We start from the raw sequence: 26,805 nt of genomic DNA on the forward strand, positions 1-26,805 counted from the left end.
ATGGTCTGCAAGTCTGGTAAGTTTCTAGCAGACTGGCCACTTTTCTGATCCTCTTTAAAGCTTAATTCAGTTTTGTTGTGTTTTTGTTTGTTTGTTTGTTTGTTTGTTTTACCTCTTTCATTTATTAAAAACATACTGTTTATATATTATTTGTATGCAACGGTTGTGCTGCACTCTTTTTACTTCACCATGCTACAGAGCTAGTATTTTCCCTAGCACCTCTTTACAACAAGCTCATTGAATGTTCTTGTTTCTCTTCTTTCCTTAAACCCTTGTGCTTCCGAGATGATACCTGAGGATCCCCTCTCCGAGAGGGTAAGTGTGAAAAATTGACCTCAAGAACCAAACTTGTAAACCAGCAGTGGCAAAACCATGAAAGTACACAGTTAAAAAAAGATAATTGCCTTCAACATTTAGCTGAAGTTCTGTTGCTGGGCAAACTTTCTTCTCAGCCAGCAGGCTTACTTTATAAATAGTATATCTCTTCAGTAACTGTTAAGCACTACTGTTACTTAAAAGAGTAATACGATAAGGTGTTTTACTAGGCACTTAGGGCTCTATTTAAACTACTTTTTGAATTACATTTTGCATCACTGAGCATTTCTAATAAAGGTATTTTCCTCTTTCAGGTTTAAAAAACAAAGGTCAGAGCATCTAAAAATGACAGCGAGATAAGTTTGTTGAGAAAGAGAAGAAAACCTCAACTTAATTTCTGAAACAGTTTCCAATTAGGCTGTCATATATGTGGTTGCCTTTCACCTGGGGAAGATTTCCCACTGCATAAGTGGTGTATCAGACTCCCCCTTCTGCATGGACTCTGCCCAGATGGCCAGGTGGGAGATAAGCAGGTAGACCTTGTCCTTCTCCTTCTGCTCCCAACAACATGCACAAGGGCTAGAATTAATTGCATTCTGTGCTCTTTCCCTTAGACTTTGTATTAAATTCCAGTTTTGCTAATGGGCATGTGGAAAAGCAGAAGGTACAGGGGCTGAGCTGAGGTTTCCTCCACTTCCTGCCTTCAGACCCTAATTCCTACTACACAAATAAGAATGAATGCCTGAAAAGAATTGTGTCAAGCCAATAACACTTGGACCTGCCTTCAGGCCACAGAGCATCTGGCTACAAGCATTTATGGAAAGAGTATGTGAAATGGGGAATCATCAAGTACATTCTTTCTCTTTCCAGAAACCAGCAATTTCCAAACTCTTAATTGTCACCAGTAAAGCTATGCTCCATCAAAAGATCTAATCAGTTTCAAAACAATGTATATTTTTGGCCCCCAAAATAAACGATTTTCACAACTTACTCATACACTTTATGAAAAGGCATTCCCTTTTGTTTGCTTTTTAGCCTTTCACCTGCAAATTTACCAAAAACAAACAAACTAAACAACCTCACACACACATGCAAAAACAGAGTTTCTACAGTATGAACATAAAGGCAAGCCACAATGTATTTCCTACATGTCCTCATACTTCAAGATGTCTATAAAAGATGATTCTAACCAAAAGGGAGAGAGGCAAATTAATAGGTGAAAAGAGCCAATACTTGAAATGATTAATGATCTGCAATTCTCAAAGCTGCTTTAAACCACCTGCTTGCTGTGCCTGGTCTCCTTGGTGTTGAACTAAGAAAATAAAGTCAACTTCACTACAAGAAAAGAAAAATACCTTTCGTTTCTTGAAGGCTCCTTTGGCACCAGGCACAGCTTCACAAACACGACTGATTGCTTCCCTGAAGAGACAGAAAAAAAGGTTTATGGCAAGTGAAATCATGAGTTTCTTCATCATACTTCTGAGATGCACTGGAAGAGAACAGCTCCAGATGGCATTTCTGCTCACAGGTGAAGATACTTAGTAGGTCAGTTAGCTTTCTTCTCACTACTAGAAGAGGTGCCATTCAGATTTAGGCTACCTTAGCATAAAGCAGAAGGCAGCAAACAGTCAACATTAGTGAAAGGAAGAGTATCCTGAGAGCTACAAATTATAAAAATGATTTTTCTCACTATTTAAAAGAACTTTCCTCATTGTAAATTAGAAAACTTACTTTGACACCTTCTTCCAGTTCTCTTTTTTGTACCTTATTAAGCCATGAGGAATCTGATCATAAGAAATGTCTTTAACTAACATTTCTTTACTGCTTTTTTTTTTTTTAAAAAACAAACAAACAAACAAACAAAAAAAAACTTTCCTATAAAGTAAAGGTTAGTTATTACCATTTTTCTCATTCATGTATTATACACATTTTCAGTCCCACCTTTTTGGCTTTAGAAAATTTATTCTAAGAAGTACAAAATATTCATGATAATACATTGTATAGAAGACATGAGAAGTATATTTTGATACAAAATTTTAATTGATAAATTGTTCAGTATGACCTGAATAATTTAATTGTGCCCCTATTTTTATACTGTAAACAAATGAATGCCTTGAGCATTTTTCTTCAGTTTTCTAATATTGCTTCATTTTTCCCACTGTATCCACGTTGAATGAAAGAAAAGCATGTTGAAAATGAATATGAATTAGGACAGTAATTATATGTTAGATTATTTTTTTTTTTTTCAAATCATACAGCTACAACAAATATTTTAGATTCTTTCAGTATTGAAAAACTAATTATCAGAACAATCAAGCTGGTCAGTATTTAATATGTGCTACTGTGCACACCCAGATATTCCTGTGGCAATTAACTACTATGCTGTAATAGACCTGTCAAATTGACACTGCACAAAACAGTTGCCCAGAGATCTGTAGAGTTGGCTGTAAACCTCATTTGTTTTAAATATCAATCGGGATTAACAGCGCATTATTCTTAGACCTAGAACCACATGAATAAATATAGAATGGAAAACAATAAACTACGAGCTAAAGAACAGCCAAAATACTCAACACCTCAATACAACCTTGATAAAAATACCTATTATTTTAATTGTGTGTCATATGCAGGATGGTATTTCAACTATTCATTAGGTCAATGCACAGGATCAACAAGTGAGCCAGGAAAGAAATGTCATATATGTTTCAACATTCAATATATAATGGCTCTGCAAATGTCACAGATTTATCCAGGCGCAATCAGTAATTACTATATATTTATGCCTGGGGTACTGTTACCTAGGTTAGATACAAAGTTCAAATCACCTGTTCGCATGGTTTTTTTTGGGCAGAGAGAGGGGGAGGAACAGGCTTTGCAGCAGGTTTAAAATCCTGTCATTCTGAAGAAGAGCAAGATTTATAGAAACAGATAATCAAAAAGCTTTCAGGCACACAATCCTTTCTTCAGGTCTGGAAGAGAGCTTGTTTGTTCCAAAGCTTGTCTTTTCTTTTTTATCTCTCAGCTACATCTGCTCCCCTAATAAGATTGTCTCTCACTACAAACCCTGCCTTGCATATATCCTCAGACCATTATAGATATAACAGCAATCCATTTCACAGTTCAGTGCTTGTATTTAGTTCCCACATTCACCACTATGCTTCTTTGATCCAAACAAGTCTTTTAGTAAAAGTAGTTACTAACTTTTCTTACATACCAGGTAAAAATTGTTTTATTTTAAGAGCAGTTCTCATGTCTTAGAAATACAACACAGCAATATTCAGACATAGGTTACTTGTGAAAACATTAATTATGAAAAATAAATATCCTTCTTCTCCACCAGTTAAAATATTTTCTTAGAATTAGGCAGGAGCGACAGCCATTATTTTTACAGACGTAGCCTGTCAAACTTTGCACCAAAATAAAACTTGAGGTTTCCCATCTCTATCCTGCAACCGAACTGAATCCTTCAAAGGCAATGAGGTGAGAAGTCCATGCCTCCCAGCTCACTGATGTCCCTCGGACCCATGCCTCGTGCTTCCCCAGGTGAGTCTGAGCTTCGCTGACTCAAAATCACTGATATGGAGGCACCACCTTCATCTTCTTTGTCTCTCCCTCCCACGAGCTCTGTTTTCATCAGTGGTCTGACTAGTGTATTAAGATCCCTCATAGGTTTTGCCTCTCACAAAAAGGATTTACATTTCAGAGACAAAAGCTGTGCTTGATGAATACATTTGCCCATAATTTCCTTTCTCTTCCTATTTACCTATACCGTATTCTATCTCTTGCAGCAACATGGAGTGTGCAGGAGAAAAAGGGAATTTTCTGGTCAGTACACTTGACAGCAACTGTTCAAAAGCATGTTATTTTTCTAGTGCAGGACTGGGGTTTAAAAGCTTGTAACTGAATAGACCTACCTGACTCAAGGACCCTGTTAATCAAAACCATCTCTTGAGTACAGGAAACTAAATGAACCTGCTCAAGAGGCTGAAGCCCCAGGCTGGGGGCTGGCAAAGCAGTCTCAATTTCTGTGGTATAAGTAGGAAAGCACAGAGCAGCTGAAAAGATGGGGTACACATCCTCCCACTCAATAACAAAGCACTATAGGTTTTCCAGTTACAGGCCTTCCTTTCAGTAAAATACTTTAGTTTTACTGAATTCAGTGTTCCCAAAGTCTGCATGAACACCAGTAGTGGAGGGAAGACCTGGGAAAAGTGAGAGCTCATTGAGATAGATGTCAGGCATGTCATCTGAACTTAAATTTGAAAATTTGTTTTAAAATTCATTTTTTAGAAACTCTGTGAATATTAAATACATTCAAACAATGGCAGATTTTGTGTTAACAATGTTTTTAATGAAAATTCTGGGAACTTCAGAAAAAGATATTAAAGCAATTCTGTCTAAGCAAGATCTAAGCTGCAGTACTTTTCTGCCTGTGATTTAAGGAGTCTTAAAGAAGTATATGATGAAAACAGAAAGAAAAAGGGCAGGTGAGTATCTGCCACTACACAGACATACACTCTTCCTGGGGAAGGTTCCTGGACCTCTCTGTTTATAATCTCAATTATCTTTTGGGGATCTTAACACAGGCAGAATGAAGATGTGGAAGACCTCCTAAAGGCTTCACTCTACCTTGCATTGCCAGGCAGTACAGAGGAGACATCTTTTTTCAGCCGATCAGATTTGCAAATGCCTATGCAGCATAAGTACCTGAGCCACAAACCTTACCCAGAAATAGAAACAGCTGCTAGGTTAAGAGTGCAATTATCTGACTTGTGCATACAAATGTTTGCCTAAAGAATGTAAAAACAAAAGTTCTGGATATATTTGCACAATTGAACAGTTTCATGGACTTCAGAAAATTAGGGTATGACTAGACTAACTTTCTGGTAAGAGAATTATTTTACACAGGCAGACATTATACCTTTCTATGCCATGTGCCGTTTCATTAGCTGGGCAGAGATTGATATCAGTGTAAAGTTATCCTGATCTCTTGTAAAATTAGCTACTGTGCTGTCTTCATGAGGGACCACATACTGAGTTCCAAATCTGTCCAAGAGTATTTTCTGCTTTGCAGATGGTCATACTGTGGAGTCATTTTCTTGGCACAAAATATGTTGTGTGTTTTGAAATATAAATTCAGCATGCAAATATATTGAGAGAAAAATTACCAATATGCATTTTCTCAGCCTGACCTATTCTACCTGAAATTGATTTGACATCTCTCTGAGAAAGAAAAAAAAGACATTTTGCATTTATATTTTTTTCCATTAAAAGGCTAATGCCATGATATTTTTCATAGTTTTAGTCATGTTTTACTCTGGTAGTTATGTAAAGTAGCCCACTCAGGAAGCTCAAATCTGTTCTATGAAACACTGTCACATGAAAATACCCTCTCTTCCTGTGGTTTCAATGATTTATTTTATTTTATGGCTGGGATGCTGGGCTTTATTGTTGCTGTTTTTAATTAATATGATTTAATTGGTTAAAAAAATACAGAACTCTAAAAGTCATATTTCAGGGAAATGACAGCACATGAAAATTGTGTGGATTTTTTTCAACATATTTGGAAAAAGAATAGCAATCTCAAGTATTTAGACTAGGTACTCGGACTAATTTTGTTAGTCTGAAATACATTGTATGGCTAGACTAAAAAACTACTAATATTCTTTCATTAATATCCGTTAGCATCTGATAGTTCCCAAGTTTTTCTTTGCCACCTCCAAAGGTTAGGACTTCAGAAATTTAAAAATAGACATCAAAAGATGGACTTTTTTAATGTAAGCATGACACATCTTAGAGAGCTATAAATAAGGCTCCTAGTTATTTCTTAACAGTTTTATATTCCTGCCTTTTTTTTTTTTTTTTAATAATTTATAAATCATTACCAACTGATGTACCAGAATCTGATGAGGAGATACAATGTCCACGCTAAATATAAAAATAAGTTGCTGCTGGAAAACAAAACAAAACCAAACCAAAAAACCAAAACCAACACCACACAAAAACAGACAAAAAAATATATAATTATTTTAAAATCTGTTTAATGATTGAAATATTACTTGTTTGTATGTGAAACAGGCAAAACAAGTGAATGCTACCTGAACTAGCACAGGGGACATGCACAGGCTCTGGAGACTAAACCAATACATTGCTGCTTACAGAACCTCAAATGCCCACAGGCAAAGAGACAATTGGTGTAAGGCTGAAAGAGCATCTAAGGAGGCAGAGCAGAGAGTGCCAGCAGGAAGGGCAGGGTAAGAACAAAGGGCAGATACACCTCCCCTCCAGGGACCCCCAGATTGTGGGGCCAGGCCTGGTGCCACCGCCCTGACACGTTGCCTGTCCTGAGTGTGCTGGTGACGGGAAGCCTGGCTGATGAAGAAGGCTGCACTGGCAAGCAGGTTGTGGTCAACTGGTGAAGCAAAGAAGTTATGGTTCCACTTTATCTTCCTCTCATATCCTTGGTTTGTTTCTTGAAATGGAGTCTTCTGACATGGAGAAAATCTACAAGCAGAAAATGAAAGGAAGCTGGCCAAATTCGGTTTTGGTGTATTGAATAAACTTTGCAAGGTAGCAAGGCTGTCTTTGGCAACTGTTTTGGCAAAGGATTAAGGACACCACTAGGTACATAGTATGCAATGTGTCCATTGGTAATTCAGGCAAGGCAAAGTAGTTGTTATTTTTATTCTCCTACATCTTCAGTGTGAGACTAACATTAATTTTCTAATAGAGGTGGCTTTGTTTTTTACCTGCAAAAATATATTTTTTATCCATTTGTATGCTGTTTAACAACATAGGTAACCTAACTTGAAGGGATATTTGAGGCAATTTCAATGCAATCTGTACCTTCTTTTGTAACGTGCAAGTTTCACAAACTCACTCTGTTTCGTTTAGCACTAACAGGGAAGTCCATCTGTTTTGGTGGCTTCTCCTGATACAGTAGTTCTGAACAGTGGTTTGGTTTTAGGAATTTACAGTGAAAGTGTTTATCCAATAGCACACGTTATCTCTTCACTCTGCATGCACAAACAGTGAGTTTGGCACTTAGTAAAACTGGAACAAACAGCATTTTTTTCCTTATACTTAAGCCAAACGTATGCTACACACAGGTGACAGCAAAGAGGCTGCTGGGAACACAGTCATATATATGCAACTAACCATTATGTAGATTCTGATAATCTTCTAAAAATCAACATTTGCGGAAAATTTAAGAAAAAGTCTTGAAATAATTTACAGCTTTTGTGAACATCATGTAGATATATACAAAGCCTTGATGCATGCTTACAAAAACCTTCCTTCTGCACAACCTTACATACATCAAGAGTAAAGTCAATGATGACCAAAAAAAAAAAAAAAAAGAAAACTAACAGTAATAAATAAAAATGTACTTGGAGTTCTAGATTGTTAGGTAGCTCTAATTCTTTAGCTTCTTTTGTGATGTTCAGGCTTTATTCCATTCATCCTGGTCTCTGGCTGTTTATTCTGGTTGTTGTCAGGGAGATGGACAGGATCTGAACCAGGATCACAGTAACCTCCAAACTGTGTCCTACTTCAGATCATTTAGTACAGTATCCTCTCTCAAAGAGTCGCCAATAGCAAGCATTTCAAAGAAAGGCATAGGAAACCTTACAAAAGTAAGATGGAAAAAAAAAAAGCCTAAAAAAAACTGCCTTCGCCCTTGCACTTTCCCCTAACCATGGCCCCATGCACAGAGCCTACACAGCAGAAAACAGGGATGGACTATATGCACCTTCTAGGCTGTAGGGTATGATACAGAGAAAGCTGAGCACAAAATTCAACATGGTACCTATATGTTCTCAGAAATGACAGCAGAAGCATTCTTGCTTTTCAGTGTCGTCTTCTGTCCTTTTCGCTGTGAATTTCTGCAAAGAATACAGGTATGTTTGAGGCACGCACTGTATTATCTAAATGTCATTTACATGATTTAGTACTGGACTTGAACCCCGATCTAAAATCTGGATTTGCATTATCTCCCCTCCTGAGGGTTGGGATATTGGCATCAGTGGGTTTGATTTCCGCTCTTAGAAAACATGGGCCCAGGTCCCAGATTTGGAGAGGAATCTCTTTCAAATAGTTCAGCCCAGCAGTGACTGAGGAGAGGAGTAGGACCAGAGTTTGGATTTGAGTTCAATGCTCCTAAGAAGTATCTCACTCCTGACTTACTTGTCATTATCACAGCATGCAATATAACCTTTTTATTCAAGCAAAGGGAGGTGTGATTTTCTGAAGCTGCATGCAGTAAACTGATTGCTTTTAATTAGATGCCAGTGAACATGCAGCCCTGTAGTCCAGATAATACTGTACGACAAACAGTGCATGCAACATTATTCTAATTCAATCCAGTGCATAACTAGACACATGCATTCAAGTAGTGAAGACTCAATACACTATAACAGATTAAACAATAAGCAAAAAAAACATATTAGAGGAATTGCAAATATTACATGTGTTGCAAAAGTATTTTACCTTTTTCTCTTTAGTATATAAAAAGATTGTGAGCAATAAAGGCATGGCCACAAAAGTTCAGGGGCCAAACAGCACCTTTCCGTGATGATGAGAGTAGATTTCAGATGAACTTAGGACCACTTGCCACCTGCAGTTAGCTGAGCAGTCTTGCTTGCTAGTCCTTCTTTTCCTCCTCTGTTTTGAAAATTAAACGCTTCTGTTCATCTTGCTGTTCAAGAATGTCATCTTGACCTCACATGTGTTACAAGAATTGTCACCACATAATTAATGATGCACCATGTGGATTTGGCTGGCTTTTATTTATCTTTATGCATAGCTGCTGACCCTTGGCTTGGACCCCATCCATTTATTTGCTCAGAAATTCACATGATGTTATATTCATTATACAAAAGAAAAAATGCAATAAACTGGTTAATACTACTCCAGTTGTCCTGTAGTGAAATAATCTTGAAACTTCAAATGTGAAATAATAAAAGGAAAATTCTCTTATAAATTGTACATAGCTGTTCATTTTTCCCCAGATCATAACCAAAATTAGGATAACAATACCTTTTGTCAGGCACCACCAAAGTTGTTAAATCTTATGAAGAGTATGACAAGTGAAAGTATTTGTTCTCTGCTTTCACACAAAGATAAATGTATTGCTACAAGTTTAACATTTCAATTTACAAAAAAATGTAAAAGAGAAACAAAGCCAAATCATAGGTCAAGTGCAACGGTCTTAGATGGCACAGGTTGGTAATTGATGTGATTATCCTCATGACGAGAAAGGAAAGACCCCTGGCCTGATTGTTGACACATCAGCTTTGATCCAGTTCCTGGAGTTGAAATCTGTTTTTCATTTGTCAGAATGGTCCATGCATGCACGCTGACATATATGCTTTCCTAGTGTGTTAGTCATAAGGGTTGGAATTTTCAAAGCAATACAAAATATCTGGACCACCTTTTCCTATTAGCTTCCCATGTAATATGGGTATCTAATTCACTAGATAACTGGAAATAGTAAACCAAATTTATAAGTAATTTCATGTTCATCAATGGCACAGATGCTCTTTACAAAGCACTAATTCACTTAATTGCACAGTTGTTTGGGACTGGGATGAGAATTTACAAAATAATGTCTAAAGTTTGCAGCAGTGTCTGAGACTACAAAATTTATCCACCCCATGACTGAGCCACAGATTTTTTTCTTCTATGAGACGGTGATGTTCCTCTTCCCTTGGGGATTTGGTCCTGCTCAGGGCCAGCAGAAAGATAAACTGACCATAACCAGAAGGCAGGAGAAAAAAAAAAAAAGAAAAACAACAACAACAACAACAAAAGACAAGAAAACAAACAAATAAATAACAACAACAACAACAAAGTAGGAGCTTTGCAATGTGGAAGAAAAGCAAAGGCAAGAAAGCAAGTAGGTGCAGGAATGTGATGCTCTGCTAGAAATAGAGTGACTGTTTTGTATGTGTCAAGTGCAACACATGTCTATTAGTATATATCCAGACCTTCACACTGATCAGATACCTTGGTTCATTTTTTCTAAATGGCTTTTATGCTATTTAGTAAATACCACATGATAACAGAAGTAATACTGGCCCTACATAGATCAGTTTCTTCTATGACTGGTTTTACAAAGTCTTGGAAAAAGACTGTATTATAATAAACAGTTGTGATACAGGCTTGTATCCACATGGGAACTTGTGCCTGTAATATCAGAACATCAGTACTAATTCAGTAGATACCTTAAGGCCTATATTATGCTTCTTATTGCACATGAGCAATTTCACATCAGCAAATGTGAGTTTTAATCATTCCTTAATAAAAAATAGGCTTACATGTGAAATGTTAATTGATGAAGTATAGCACAGACTGCTTTCTGTGTGTACTTAAGACATGGAATGAAGATTTTTGGATGAATTTATGAAATGCAGATTAAGTTGCTAGATCCTGATTCCAATTCCAACTCCTACTTTAAAATAAGTTTTAGATCAGGAACTACGTGATCAGAATAATGAGTTAATAAGCCCTCATTATTTTATGATAAATGGAAAACCGAAAATGCAAAATAACAAACAAAACAGGAAAATATATCTTCCTGCTTGAAAAAAATATCCTGTGTTCTAGATGTCATCAGGGAAGATGAGCCAAGAAAATGTCCAGCATGTAGACAAATATGCTGTAACATAACAGAAAAAATGTGATTCCAAGTCTGTTTCACAGTAAAAGCCAAAAAACATTTTGTATTGAGAGAACTGTAAGACAAAGATACTTTGTTTGTGCAGATCATACTGCTTTAGATCACCAAATATGTTCACATATTAAAGGTAGAGTTGTGCTTCTAAGTTAGATAATAAGAAAGATACATTGCTATTCCAATGAAAACATAAAGTATGAGAGATTGTGCAGGAAAAAATAAAATAAAATCCTGAATTCAGTCCACCTTGAGATAAAAACTACAAAACCAAAAGGTATAACAATTGTTTCATAAGCCAGTATCATTCAGCTTCCAGTTGGTAATAACAGATCTGCCATCTGCATTGGAACTACAAGACTGCCTGGACATGAAAGCATTTTTAAAAGTTACTGTTGTGAATACTATAGAAATGTATGCTAGGGGTTTAAAACAACAGAATAGGAAAATGCTCAGATACCTCCACATACTAGGTTGTCTGAAATACAGAATTCTATCATTTACCAGTCCATGTACTTTTATGTCCCTCATCAAAACTACATCTTGACAAATAAATGATTAACATTTTCAGAGGACCCACAGGGGCCCCTTCAAAGCTAGTGTAACTCAAAGTCAATGCATGTAGTTCATGAGAATTGCATCCAAGCCTAAAAACAAGTATTTTTTTTTTCACATTTAATAAAGGAAATATTTAGCTGTCTACAGTACAAAAATGATTTATGATTAGTGACAGTAAGACATCTTAAAGAGCTGAAATTCAACTGTTGTTTCAATTCATATCATTTTATGTGCATTTCTTTGAAAGGGACTGCTTCATTACTTTGATGCCAGAATGTGTCTATGGCCATTTGAAACTGTGGTCTCCATTCACTAGAAGACATCAACACCATATGGTGTTGTTGGGGGGGGACGGGGAGAGGAGGATTTTATGGGGGAGGGAGGATCCTTAAGCTTCACGGGAGCTGTACTGGTATTGGGTGAGATATTTCCTGTAAAAGCATAATAAAAAGCAGACTAGGTATCCAAATATATTTAGTATGTGTTTTGCTATTTTTCTGACCTTTCCTCTTTGGGGACACAATTCAGAAGTGACTAAAAATATGCTTGTACAAAGTCTTACCTTGTAATCTGTGTTCTTGTATTGAAGTCAAGAGATCTCATTGAACGTAAGACTTCTATGCACCCCAAGTACTGTAAGGAAAAAAAAAATGTTGAAAAACATATTATAATTATTGAGTTTTCGGAGAAAATGTTCATTGAAAGACATTGTACATTTTTTTATTTTTACATTTGTTTTATCCTAACTGCCAGGTAGGTTTTTATCATTATGTACTTCTACATCACAGATTTCTTCCATAAACATTTTATTTCATTTAAATATGAAGTTTGGTTCAACTTTTCTTTTTATGTTTAATCTAATCTGTGTAACACCTTGATCATGATGTGTTGATGGGATTTTTAGTTTTCCCCTATCTTAACTGCTCAATTTTACATATAAAGTTAGTCAAACTAAAAATAATATTAATGAAAAAGGAAGTGTGTTGAAGCAAATTCATCTAGCATCGATTAGTAGAAAAATCCAGGGACAGGCAGGATTTAAGATTTTCATTAATGACACTGATAGGAAAATCCTAAGGAAATACATTAATAACAAATGCTGGAAAATGTCTTCAACAGAAGCCTCTCTTCAAGAGAGGATAGACATGAGGGTTGGCTATTGTTTAGGAAAAGGCCAGACAGATTGTCCCAGATATCTGCCCTGCATCTCTATGAAAAAGAGGAAGTAGGGTTAGAAACTATGTTAAAATGTAATGTGAATCTTCTGGACATGCTTCCAAAAGCAGGCATAATTTGCATCTGCTAAAACTTACTTGCAGCTGCAGCTCTCATCAGGTATCTGTATGGTGTGGCTTAGCACAAACTAGCTCATGATGGGCATATCCGACAGCAGTATCTTAGTATGAATGCTAAGCACTCAGCCACTCACCTGCCTTTCGAAAATTAGGGGAAACTAGGATGACTCTTCAGACAATGAGCCTTATAACGTTATTTTAGCACTGTGTTTTTATCAGTAAAGTATTTATTTGCAGTGTAATGAAATCTAAAACTAGTGCAAAAAATCAAGAAGACCAGCATTCTATGTCTGTTTTTTCACTGAAAAAAATTGATCTGATGATTATCAGGATCTTTAACAGTGTTTCTTTCTATAGAAAAATACATATCACAAAGTGTTTACAAATGAAGTAAATTGCTTGGTTTCAGATGTACATTATTATTTAACTAATTGCTATCAAATGTTATTGTCTTTACAACAGTGAATAATATAAACTAAAATATAAAGTTACTCTTATTCATTAAAATGCCTCAAATCTGGATTATAGTAGCCCATAGTTCTTGGGAAGGTGTTTTTCAAGATCAATTAGACCAATTTCCTGGAGGGTTGTTTTTTGTTTTGTTTTGTTTTAGAATCCTCCTGCAATTTTATCTTAGATTTTTTAATAGTTTGTAAAATCATCAGAGATAATATGTTATTGATAGAGGTCCTGGCACACTGAGCTTTCAAAATAAAGGTCATACTCTCAAAATTTTTAGATTATCAACACTCCTTTATCACTGCAAGATTAGGTAACCCTGTGTATCTTATTACAAGCAGATTCCTTTTTAAATACACTTCTACCTGAGTACTAAAAGCATCCAGAACAACATTTTCATTCTCTGATGCAAGAATTTAAACCATTAACTCATTTTTTAAGTATCTCAGAAGGTGATTAGATTTTCCTGGAGATGAATTAAGCATCAATTGAGATTATCAGATGAACTCAGTTAAATTATGCCAATATACAGCAATGGAGGATGTTTTCCTATACTCTGCATCATTTTGTTTTAGCGTTACGACGCTTTTACAGATAAATTTTCCCAAATATCTATGTCATATAATATATTTTTACTATGAAATATACAGTAAAGTGGTATAAATATTCAAAGGTATCCCAATGATGTTTCAGTTTGTTACTGAAATACTTGGTTTCCATTATCCCTTCAACACATTCATTTAGACTGCTCAGTACTAAAAGACTTTTGGATTGCAGTTGTTCCTTCACTGGTCTATATTTGACACAGGTTTCTTAAAGGTAAATAATTGTGCAATTTTGAGATCCAGGCTAACATTTTAAAAGCAAACTCTGAAAGGTAGTTTGACAAGTACATGCAGGCGTGCAAATAAATACACAAACACATGTGCATACACATATTGAAGTAAACACACAAGTAATTAGACAAATACCCATAAACATACTTAGAAGGCGTGCATTTAGACTTCTTTGAGTCATACTACCTGATCTGCATTAACAAAAGTAGAGACAAAACCAGACTGAAGGAAAGTCAGATGGAAAAATTATCCTCTATTTATTTTATGTGTAGCATGAAGACAGCTGAACACAACATAGTAAGGCTTGCAATATTCCTGACTGATAAGGCAAAGATGGCAATTGATTTTCTGGGATAAAAGATGTGAACACTTAATCACCACGGCATGTTTTCAAGTAATGAAATTACTATAAATACTGACATTCAAAAGGTCCAAAGGCCAACTACAGGGACATATAACTCACCTACTGCTATGCTTCAATTATTCCCCAAGACCAACATTGCTCTCTAAAAATATCCATTTGAAGTACATCCTGACAAGGATCCACAGAAAGAAGACATACAACCAAGATAGCAAGTAAATAAATTATTCATTTATTTCAACAAATATATATCCTGATTAAAAAGAAATGCTATCTTTTGCTTTAGGCATTCCATGAAACATTTAAAATATCATTATAAAACAGTCTACTTCTAAAAACACTTCTCTTCACCCAATAATTAATATATATTCTAATCAGTCAGCTACTGTGCACCATGATATTTATGAACTCCCATTAGCATCCTCCCTCTCATTGCTCAGGAAACAAGCACACCAAGATGCAGCCCACCTTGAAGTAGGAAAATTTGGGACTACCAGTTCCAAGCTCTCTCAAATAATGTTCTGCCTTCTGTCTACTTTTTCATATTTGAATGAGGTTCAAGGTTGTCTACCTTCACTGGATGGTACTGTGCCCTGTGGACACATCTTTCAGATGAAAGAATGCCTTCCCACTCAGAGGTTTTAGACTCATAGCCAACACCTTGTGTTCTAATTGGCACTTTGCAGGAGACCGATGTGAATCTGAAAGAACAGTGTCACATACTCTTGGGATCATGTGTCTTATGCATGAGGTTCCGAAATCTTGAATAGTCATCTTTTTTTTTCTTTTTTTCCAGATAAGTATCATACTTCCCAGGTTTCTAGTTCATCACATAGATGAAGATTTCTTCCATATTCCCTAAAGTATCTCTGTCTTCTCTATGACTCAGTCAGAAAATTCTTGTTTAACAACCAAAAATTTTTATGGTATCCAGTGTTAGATAGGATATCAAGTTCTCTCACCATGTGTCAGAAACAGACAGTTCAACAAATTAGGGTTGAATGCATTCATGTGTGTGAAGCAAAGAGGAAAGGTAAGTGTGGGTAGTCACCATCACAATTGCCTTTTTCTCCTCAAACACAAAAACCTTGCTCAGTGTTCTGTAACACCATTCAAAACACCAAGTTACTGGAAGAAATCTTCCACTCTGAGTCAGAAGCTAGTAGCAGCAACAGCAGCAAACATTTTTATAAAAATGTGACAAGATGTAGCCACCTACAGCACTGCAGTAGTCCAGCCTGGGAGGAATGAATGCTCGAATGTCAGGTGCGCAGGCAGTACCTACTAGCAAACAAATTTCTGCCCAAAACATGGGTAGCAGGAAGATACACCCATCAACCACTCTCAGACAAAGGAAGGTGTCTAAACTAATGGAGTACCGTTAGCTCACCAAAACAGCATGGTTATTCACAATAAATTAAGACAGACAGGTTTTAATCTGTGTGGCTCACAGCACTGCAGATTGCACCTGCAATACACAGAGCATCATGCAAGTTATATAAGAGATAACATGGTTACATCAGCAAACAGACATGCAGTTGGTGTAGTTTGCCATAAATTAGCCAGTGCTTTCAAATACTGATGTATGCAAAATCTTCTCTAGCATTGTGTAAGTGTTTATAACAGCCTGGGTGCTCAAAGAAAAATGGAAGTAGCATCCTGTGATTCTGAGTGGTGTATATGGATCTAATTTTTGAAAACAGAAAGCCCTGAACTGTATTGTAAGGTACACTGTAATAAGTCAGACAGTTCAGTTCAAGTTTTTCACCCACAGGCTTAGCCTTTGCTTTTACTTATGAAGTATGCAAAAGTGAGCATCTTTTTACTTGCCACGTCTGTTCCTCATGTGTATTTAGAGTCATACCCCTACACTTTCATTGTCTTTCCTCCCTCCCTCCCTCCCTTCCTTCCCTCCTCCCTCCCTCCCTTCCTTCCCTCCTCCCTCCCTCCCTTTCTTCCCTTCTCCCTCCCTCCCTCCCTTCCTTCCTTCCTTCCTTCCTTCCTTCCTTCCTTCCTTCCTTCCTTCCTTCCTTCCTTCCTTCCTTCCTTCCTTCCTTCCTTCCTTCCTTCCTTCCTTCCTTCCTTCCTTCCTTCCTTCCTCCCTCCCTCCCTCCCTCCCTCCCTCCCTTCCTTCCTTCCTTCCTTCCTTCCTTCCTTCCTTCCTTCCTTCCTTCCTTCCTTCCTTCCTTCCTTCCTTCCTTCCTTCCTTCCTTCCTTTTCATTCTTGTTAGACAAAGAGCTAGCCCAGAATTATAAGATGTCAAAAAAAATAAATTGCCAGTTAATATGAATCGACTATTGTTAGTTAAGTCCACTCAAGGACTCCCTTATTTCAAAACAAGAGCTTTTATTTCAAGTTCAAATTATTTTTTCTATCACAACAAGCATATATTTCTGCATTGAAATGGCAGTTCATCCTAATTTCAGGTGTTGTCATTAACAGCCCAATGGGTTGTGTAACTTGCTGTCTACCCTAAACACCAAATTCTTCATGTCTAGATACACCCTAACAAGCAGGGTATCATACAAAAATTGTAACAGGCCAACACTTGTTTTCAATATAATAAACTTGTCTACATGTAACTTAGAACCCAACCAGATATCCATACAGTTAATACCTATATTGATGAATGAAAAAGAGAAAACCAAACCGAACAAAAAGCAGCCCAAATCGAAGCTATAGAGTGCAGGTTTAACTACAAGTATCTTACAATGAGTTTCTCTCTCTGGCAAATGAACAAGGAAGAATTAACCAGAACCCTTGTAATATCACATTATACCATTTTCCAAGCTTAACTGAATTTGCAGTGCCCACTTACTAAACCACTTAAGTGAAGAAAAAAAAAAAAGAGAAAGAGAAAGAGAAAGAGAAAGAGAAAGAGAAAGAGAAAGAGAAAGAGAAAGAGAAAGAGAAAGAGAAAAAGAATTCCAATCAGGTGTTCCCATTAATAAAATAAACTAAGTAAAAGAAAACTAATAAAAAGTGCCAAAATACTTTATAATCTTTTAAAAGTTAGCTTTAACTTAACATTTATTGTCTTGAATATCTTAATGGTTTGAGTGAGACATCCACCACAAATTACTTACTCAGTTAATCACCACAAAAAGAAAAGATAGCTTATCATAAAAAATATATTTGTTCTTCCATTTCATAAGGAGATTGTACCTTAGTTTTATGTACATTGATAAGCTACATAATGCATATGTACAAAATACTGCTACATAATAGCAGTAAATCTATTAATTTTGTGAAGACAGTGGAATCTTAGAAGCATAGAAGCATTGTGACTTCATTAAAACACTGAGCTTTTATTTAAAAAAAAAAAAAAAAAAAAAGAAAAAAAAGTGAGAAAACAATAGTTTTCTGAAATACTTCAGGGACATCTGGCAATAAAATCCTTGGTAAAATCTCTAAAATAGCCCCCTGATTGTCCTGTCTTCTGAGTACTACATATTACCCTTCCACTACCAAAGGCAGTAAGAAGTCATTGCCTGAAGTCACCTGGGTCTACTAATATTGTAGCAATAGAGTCCTTGCTATTTTTTAATGCAAATTGGATACAGAGTTCTACCTGGAATTTGAAATATCTAATTACCCGTTCAGTTACCCATAGCAAAATGGCACGCAGCAGGAGGACATTTCCTTCCACATCTGCAGGAGGAAAGTTAACAAACTGCTTAACATTCTTGCAGACAAATCTAATCTTAGCCTGTCTGTATAAGGAGGACATAAAGCATTCAATGCCAATAGTTGGGCACATTTTGTGTATGTGACGTGGTGTTCACACCCCTGCATGAGGCTAGTGCATTGGATTTCTGTGGGAGGCACTGCTCTGCATCCAAATAGCTGTGGGTGTCCTCTTTTTAATATGAAACACTAGTTCTTCATCCTGATCATAAAAAATGGCTCATGCATAGAAAACTGGTCTCCCTCCCTTCTTCACTTACCGTATTTGTGAATTCAAACCACCTGGTCTCTTATTAGGAACACAAAATTTGAAGAAGGAATGATGGAGAGTGTGCTATTAACAGTGAAGATGCATTGCAAGTCCACAAAACCAACAAAGTTCTTCAGAAGCTTCCTCATGAGAACAGTTACTTTTAACTGCAGTTTTTCTATATGCTTAGTCTGTAACCATAGCTAATGCTGACAGGTATTTGCAGTTCTTACGTATGTTTGGATAAAATATTTTTTCTCTTATATAATGATATAAAATATGATGTGCTTACACAGCAGCTTAAAAAGACTAAATCTTCTTGCCAGTTAGCAGCAAGACTTTCAGTGGTTCATTTAGTGAGGTTAAGTAGGTCTTGAATTCACATCAAATAAAAGGACCACTTTAGAAGTATGGGTATTGGGAAGATATCTCTACACAGCACAGGCTGAAGCTGTGCCATACGTGCTCCATCAGTACAGTTGACAAGAGTTAGAATATGAGCTGATATCATGATCAGTTATGAGTACTGAACACTGTGGGAAGCTCCCAAGGCTGAATTTACACTTGAAAATTTAAAATATAAAGTTAGTGCATTTATGCTGAAAAGGAGTATATATAAAGGCATTTCATACACACGATGCTAGAGGTTCAGATACTGATCTGGAACCTAGATCACTGTGGGAGCTCATTAAATCTTGCTGGACTCAAGGGTCAGCTATTGCACTGGAGCTTTGGACGTGCCCTGAAACCAAACCAGAGCAAAACACACACAGAAGTTTAGGGAGGTTTTTCCCCATATCACCAAAAAAAAGTTAGCATTTTCTAAAGACCTGCACTCTAAATATGCAAATTTTTGCAATTTTTTTATTCTTTTCTTTTATTCATTTGTTTATTTATTTTTAACCTTTGCACATTTTAAGATAGTGTTTGCCGAACCGCAGGTAAACCTTCTCCTTCTTGTAAGCAAAGAATGAGTGTTTGCTGTCCTGCCACCACTGTACCCCAGTTCTGGCACCATGAACATCTGCAGGACACCCCTTTTTTGCAGGTCCTGCTGGTTAGGTAAAGTGCTAACTGTGGAAAAGGGGCTGCCTTTGGCAAACATGGGCTACCATCTCCTGAGCAGATAGCAGCACAGTGAGAATAAGGGCTCAGCATACACACAGCCATTCGGAGTTATGTCAGAGTACCTAGATATTTTAAGCAGAAGGATGGAATAGAAGATTAGCTCTGTGACATTTCTAATGTAGGGTGAGTTACAATATTAGAAAAAGCTGTGGGCAGAAGGAAGACTGGATATTTAGAGAGAAATACATTTATATGAGCAGCAGTCAGAGAGCTTCAAGTCAGCTGTTAGAGATTTCAGTTTCTCTGGTAGTTTAGGATAAAAATATTTGCCTTTAAATGTTCTACTTAGCTATCAAGTAAAATGATATCAAAATCTTACCTAACATGAGTGTTATCCTGCACATGCATGTTATGAAGTAACATAAAATATTTTTACAGTCCATTCTTTGAAATTTCATCAATCTTCTGTGTAAAAAAATTGTACTCTTGGCTATATAAAGAAGTATGCACATTTTTCAGAGATTTCTCCCCCACACACACTTTCTGAATACCCAAACTAATCCTCTCCAGCAATTATCTCCTGCAGTGCAAGGACTGCACCACACCAGAGGAACCCCACAGTGTTGTATTGAGACACATCTGGAGCTAGAGAGGGCTGAGAGTGTCCCTGTCCACATGTCCCTTAGGAGAGAGCAGTACATCCTTCCAGCCCCAACACAGCCTCGTGTTCTTCCTTTCACCCAGAACAAGGCACATCTTCAGGACTGCCTCTGAGGGTGCCTGGTGCCTCTGCTCCATCAGCATGTGCCAAAGGGAAATGCTTTGCTTCACTGCCCTGTGCTTCCCCAGTATCTGCATAATGGAGCACCTGCTCCAGGGCTCAGCAATGCTGTAGGAAAGAAACATTGGCAGCCTTATTCTGAATGAGGAAAAGGCCCTATATTTAGACATTGTCAGAATCTAACACTAAAAATATGTCATAAACATATGCTACTCTGAGAAACAGAGAAGCACTCTTCTGTGCTTTCATACTTTTGCAGTTGGTAATTTTTATACCAGTAAGTAATCATATATAGAGCTTTACAGTGAACCAATATGTCTCCCAAAGGGTTTTTTCTCATTAAAGAATGTGTGTTCTAATCCAGACAGAAAACTCTACGTAAGAATTGATTGGATGGAAATGGAACGGAAAATCTAAAAACACATCTTCTTCAGGGTTCAACTACAAATAAGCCTTGACTCTTCAGCTGTAAATTTATCATCACGAATTGCTCCATGAGACAAGTAAACCAACCAGGCTTCTGAACTAGTACAAACAATGATGGATATGGCTGTCAATAGGTTTGCATTTCTCCCCAAAATGGGTAGTTCCCTGCTTCAACAAAGAGCAAGAGGAAAACAAAGCGTTCCCACTAATATCTCTAATTTTGACCAACACCTACTTCTTTCCTATTTTGTCCTGTAAAATAACTGGCTTCAGTAGTGTTAAAATACTAAAAATATCCCTTTATATGCAGACTTTTTAACAGTTCTTGACTGGTGAAGGTTAGCCTATTCTTTCAACAAACCATCTTATCCTATCAAGGCTCTTAGCTCCAGTTCAGGCATGTTCTGCAATGGAGCAGGGGATTGTAGTGCACAGGGTTGTTTCCTGCACACTGGCAAAACACCACAGGAGTGCAGAGACCTGCCAGGAACCAACATCTCCCATAAGAGTAGCTGATGAGGCTTGGGTCAGGCCAGGAGTAGCCCCCAGATGTACAAAAGGCAGCCTTAGGAGCATGTCAACCGGGTTCTGAGTGGCAGATTGTGTGGGAAGGAACAAGGGCAGGTCCCCTATTCTTGAAGGCCAAGTGGGAGACTCCATGTACCCAACAACTGGGCACCATTCTGTGATCATATCTATCTGTCAAGGGCACTCATCCTACCTGACACTCAAGGCAGAATGGTGGGCACTTGTCTGAGAGGAAAGGCTGCAGCTTCCTCTGGGGGCCTTACACCAACAGTGGCCAATGCCTCCACCCAATTGGAGGTGCTGAATGGAGGGGCTGCAGTGCAGAAATGTGACTGATGGAAGTGCCTAGACCTTTCTCCTGTGGCAGGGACTGGTGGCAGACCATCCTGCAAAAGGTGTGCCCAGGTGGAGGACTTCCTGCACCTGAGGCTGAGCTACAGAAAGCAGTGAGAAGGCTGTGTGGTATCAGGGAGGCTGAGGAGGAGTTAGATAGCTGGTTACAGATTCAGTCTTCAGTGGGCCCACAACCCACAGCCAAAAACTCCACCAACACACACAGAAGGGAGAGATGCCAGTATTGCAAAAGAATGGAAGCTTGCAATGGCAAAGAGCACCAAGAGGAACAGTCTTTCCCCAAAGTCTGAGGTAACATTGCAGAACCACTTCAACCCTCTGCAGGCTGAAGAGGAGACACCCATAACATCAGAAGAGATGCTGGATCTGACTAAGCCAGCACAATATGCACAACCAAGAAAAGGCAATGGGTAGTAGTAGTAGGCAACTCTTTTCTGAGGGGTACAGAGGCACCCATCTGCTGACCTGACACATGATCCAGAGAGGCATGTTGCTTACCAATGGCTTGTATAAGGAATATCACCAAGAGACTACCAAGCCCCTCACATAGACTATTAACTCTTATCCACTGCAGTTGTTGCACGTGGGCACCAGTGATGCAGCCAGGAGCAGTCGGAGAAGTACCAGGAAGGACTGCAGCACTCTGGGAATGGTGGCTAAGAGTCTCTGGAGTGCAGGTAGTATTTTCATCAGTCCTCCCAGTCAAAGGGAATGAATTTGAAAGGGCCAGTTGAATCTGGAAAATCATCAGATTGTTACAGGAGTCATTCCACAGCCAGGTTCCTGGAATACATTGATAACTTCCTTCTCCAAGTGGTAGAGGAGCCAATAAAGAGAGGTACTATTCTGGACCTCATTCTCACCAACAAGAAGGGGCTAGTGGGGAATGTGAAGCTCAAGGGCAGCCTTAGCTGCAGTGACCATGAAATGGTGCAGTTTAGGATCCTGAGGGCAGTAAACCCTCTCCCTTGCACTTTGGGAGAGCAGAATTTGGTTACTTCAGGGATCTGCTTGGTAGAGTACCGTGGGACAAAGCTCTGAAGGGAAGAGGGGCCAAACAAAACTTGTTAATATTCAAAGTTTACATTCCCAAGCTCAAAAACAGTGCATCCCAACAAAAAAGAAGTTGGGCATAATGCCAGGAGGCTTGCATTGGCAAACAAGGAGCTCCTGGACAAAGCCAAACACAAAAAGGAATATCATAGATGGTGGAAACAAGGACAGGTAACCTGGAAGAAATACAGAAAAATTGTCCAAGCAGACAGGGATCAGTCACGAAAGCTAAAGCCCTATTAGAATTAATTTTGTCCAGGTACATCCAGGGCTAAAAGAAATATTTCTACAAGTACATCACTGATAAAAAGAAGCCTAGGGAAACTGTGGGACATGGGAGACCATTTTACCTGGGATACAGAGAATGTTGAAGTACTCAGTGACTTTTTTGCCTCAGTCTTCACTGGCAAGTAGTCAAGACACTTAGCCAAAGTCACAGAAGACAAAGGCAGGGAGTGGCAGAAAGAATAACCACACACTATAAGAGAAGAGCTGGTGCACAAGTCCCTGGGACCTGATGAAACGCATGTATGGGTCCAGAAGCAACTGGCAGATGTAATCATCTTTCCATCATATGTGAGTTATTGGAATCCTGTGAAGTTACCAGAGACTGAAAGGAGGGAAACATAACCCCTTTTCCCAAAAAGGCAAAATAGGGAGACCCAGGGAACTACAGGCCAGTCAGTCTTGCCTCTGTGCCCAGCAACATAATGGAGCAGATCCTCCTGGAAATTACATTAATGCACATGGAAAATAAGTAGGTGACTGGGGGTGGCCAACATGGCTTCACTACAGGCAGATCATGCCTAACAAATCTGGTGGCCTTGTACAACAGGGCTACAGCATTGTTGGATAAGGGAAGAGAAACTGATGTCATCTACCTGGACTTGTGCAAACCATTTGACACTGTCCTATGTGACATCTGTATCTCTAAATTGAAAAGACTTGGTTTTGATGGATGGACCACACAGTGAGTAAGGAATTGGCTGGGTGGTCATACTTGAAAAGTTGCAGTCCATGCCTTGATGACCAAGTGGAGACCAGTGACTAGTGGTGTTCCTCAGGGGCTGGTACTGGGATGAGAACTGTTTAACACCACTGTCAGTGACATGGACAGTGGGATCAAGTGCACCCTCAGCAAGTTTTCAGATGACACCAAGCTGAGTGGTGCAGTTGACACACTGGAGAGAAGGGGCACATTCAGAGGGACCTTGACAGGATCAAGAGGTAGTCCCATGAGAATACCCTGTAGTTCAACAAGGACAAGTGCAAGGTGCTGAACCTGTATTGAGGCAATCTCAAACACAAACATAGGTTGGGTAGAAAATGGATTGAGAGCTGAGGAGATTGGACTGGTGCTGAGAAGAAGGACCTGGGGGTGTTGGTGGATGAGAAGCCAAACATGAGCCAGCAATGTGCACTTGCAGGCTGGAAAGCCAACCATATCCTGGGCTGCATCAAAAGCTGCATGGCCAGAAGGGTGAGGAATGTGGTTCCCCCCCTGCTCTGCTTTTGTGAGACCCCACCTGGAGTGCTGTGTTCAGCTCTGGAGCCCCCCTACTGCTTTAAACTAAAAGATGTTAGGTTTAGATTAGACATTAGGAAGAAATTCTTCACTCAGAGCGTGGTGAGGCACTGGAGCAGGTTGCCCGGAGAAACTGTGGATGTGGATACCTGGAGGTGTTGAAAGCTTGAGCAACCTGGTTTAGCGGAAATGCCCCCCATGTCAGGGGGGTTGGAACTAGATGGTCCTTAAGGTCCCTTCCAACCCCTACCATTCTATGATTCTATGACTTGAACATAAGATTTTTTTGCACAACTGCAATAAAAGGATGTAGGAGACAAACACATGTATTTTGTGTGAGATCTATGCCTCCTGTATGACTTACGCATTTTATTTTTTTAATTAAAATATTATTTTTAGTATAAATCAATGATATTTTTGATATTTTGGCAATTTGTGAGATTTACAATGTATTGTAAATACAGTGTAAATACAGAAAAGTCTCTGTTTTGTTCTTTGAACTGAAAGCTTGGATTTTCAATATCAGTAATGCTGCTAAAATTATACTACTAAACTCTTTTGGAGGAAAAAAAAAAAAAAAAAAGGTAATCTTCATAAGCTCTTGATTTCATTATCATAGTAGAGTTATAAAGCACTTTCCTAAGAGACTGCAGGGAAATTAGGCTTTCTTTGTATATCTGTGTCTTGATATATTTTGATTCACTGCACCAAACAGTAACAGTGTTTGTTTATCATGCAAAGTGCAAAATAATAAAAAGAAAGGTCACGTTTTAAAATTTTCACTGCATGACTGTGAGTCACTGCATATTTGCTAGATGCCTAGCTTTAATCATATAAATCCTCTTACAGAGAATTTCCTGAAGATTTTCATGAAGGATTTCAATCACATAAGTAAAGGGACACTGACTTCCAGAGGGATCCTAAGATCAATGATAGAACAAAGTGTCTTACATTGACTAATTAATAGAGAAAAACTGTGAAACTTTTTCATCTAGATTCTTCTTAAGTCTGACACCTTGCTAGTAGAAATATCAGCTTCTAAACAAAGGAAGGCAACTATTTTTATCTATGTTTCATGTGATTTTGCTCAACTGTTTAAAGAATGTTTATATAAAGAATTTTTATAAATGTTTCATGTGATTTTGTTCAAATTATAAAGAATCAATCCACCATAACAAGTCAAACAATCATTTTTATTTTACATTGTACATATACAAAATAAACACATGGATGTTTTTAATTATATTTATACAGACACCATTATATTTACTACAAGTATGCCAAAATATGCAGTGCCAAAAAAAAAAAAAAAAGGAGCACACAAATAAATGTAAGTATAATAATATTTTGTGGACAGTTGTAAATTAAAAATATGAGCTCTATATATCTAGTAACGAAAGGACTTATATATTTTTATATAAGAAGATACCCGGATTTGCCAACACTGAAAAAGATGGAAATATGTTCTCCTTTCTTTTCCCCACAGAGATCAGAAAATCTTTAAAGTCCTTCTTTAGTAGCTAGGGATTCTTATAAACAGAGTCCTTAAAGAAAATATGAACATGTTTTCAATGCCTCCAAATATTTTTGAGAATGATGCCCAGAAAGAGAGTGCAGCATTTGCCAAAGAAAATGTGCCACCAATATGAGGACAGAAGGATAGAAGGTAGAACAATATCAAGCAATAGTTTCTACATCTGTTAATGTAATTCTGAAGTATTATTAAGATTTTACATAATTAAATATTAACAGTTGCTAGGAAAAGGGGAAATCTGAAGAAAAGCTGTGCAACATTGTACAATATTTTCTCCAGACTTCTAAGTATAGTTTCATTCTGTTGCTAAAATGTATTTTCACTTGGTTTTACTAGAATAAATAGGAATTTTTCTACTTTTTTGTATCAGAGTTGTAGACTCAAGTAGTTGTAGAGAGCTTCACAAAACATGAGAATGCAGGGCATTTTACCATGAAGGAAAAACAAAATAAAACCAACAAAGAAACAAAAATGTATCAAAAGAAATATCCATTCCAATTGGGATACTATAATTTTCACAATACATTAACATTGGTTTTACATTTTCCCCCCATGAAAGCTTTCTGGCAGCATCTCAAAATCAAATCATAGGATAATGATTCAGAACTTCTTTAAAAAAAAAAAAAAGTGTGGGGGGGACACCAAGTATTCAGCTAGGGGAAGAAGAATATATTTTATCTTATCTTGAAAAGCAATTTCTTAAGTCAACTCTAAGATCTCATTTCTTGCTAGTAAGGGGAAAGATACTGCTGGGAAGCAAATTTTGCTTCTGACAATTTTCTAATCTCCATCTCAAATGGGGTTGAAAACAACACATCTTCAAATAAAAGACCTTTTTCTTACTTCTTATTGGTGTGAGGATGAAAGAAGATTGCCAACACCTAGCTGAAAAATATTCATACACTGCAGATGCCAAATGGATTGGGCTTTCACAAGATTACACACACATACACACACACACAAAAGTATCAGTAGTTTTGCATGTGCAATATTTCTTTTGTTATTACCTTATAGATGCATATTTTTGCATAAAAAAAAAATAATCAGAAATGCTAGAATCAGTAGTACACACATTGGACAACCACTGATACTATCATTTCAT

At 37.6% G+C, this 26,805-nt stretch overlaps 1 protein-coding gene across 1 annotated transcript in view; it reads right to left on the reverse strand.

The window, feature by feature from the left end:
- Positions 1-26,805, reverse strand: part of SHC3 (SHC adaptor protein 3) — a gene marked incomplete at both ends in the record, with an annotated part of 60,304 nt that overhangs the window by 24,258 nt on the left and 9,241 nt on the right. Inside the window, 2 exons of the mRNA XM_084305743.1 lie at positions 1,671-1,734; positions 12,108-12,178. Of these exons, the coding sequence (XP_084161869.1) occupies positions 1,671-1,734; positions 12,108-12,178 (135 nt within the window). The remainder of the gene's footprint in view (positions 1-1,670; positions 1,735-12,107; positions 12,179-26,805) is intronic.

Source organism: Netta rufina, assembly GCF_964035555.1.
Source record: "Netta rufina genome assembly, chromosome: Z".
In the NCBI taxonomy this organism is placed as follows: domain Eukaryota; kingdom Metazoa; phylum Chordata; class Aves; order Anseriformes; family Anatidae; genus Netta; species Netta rufina.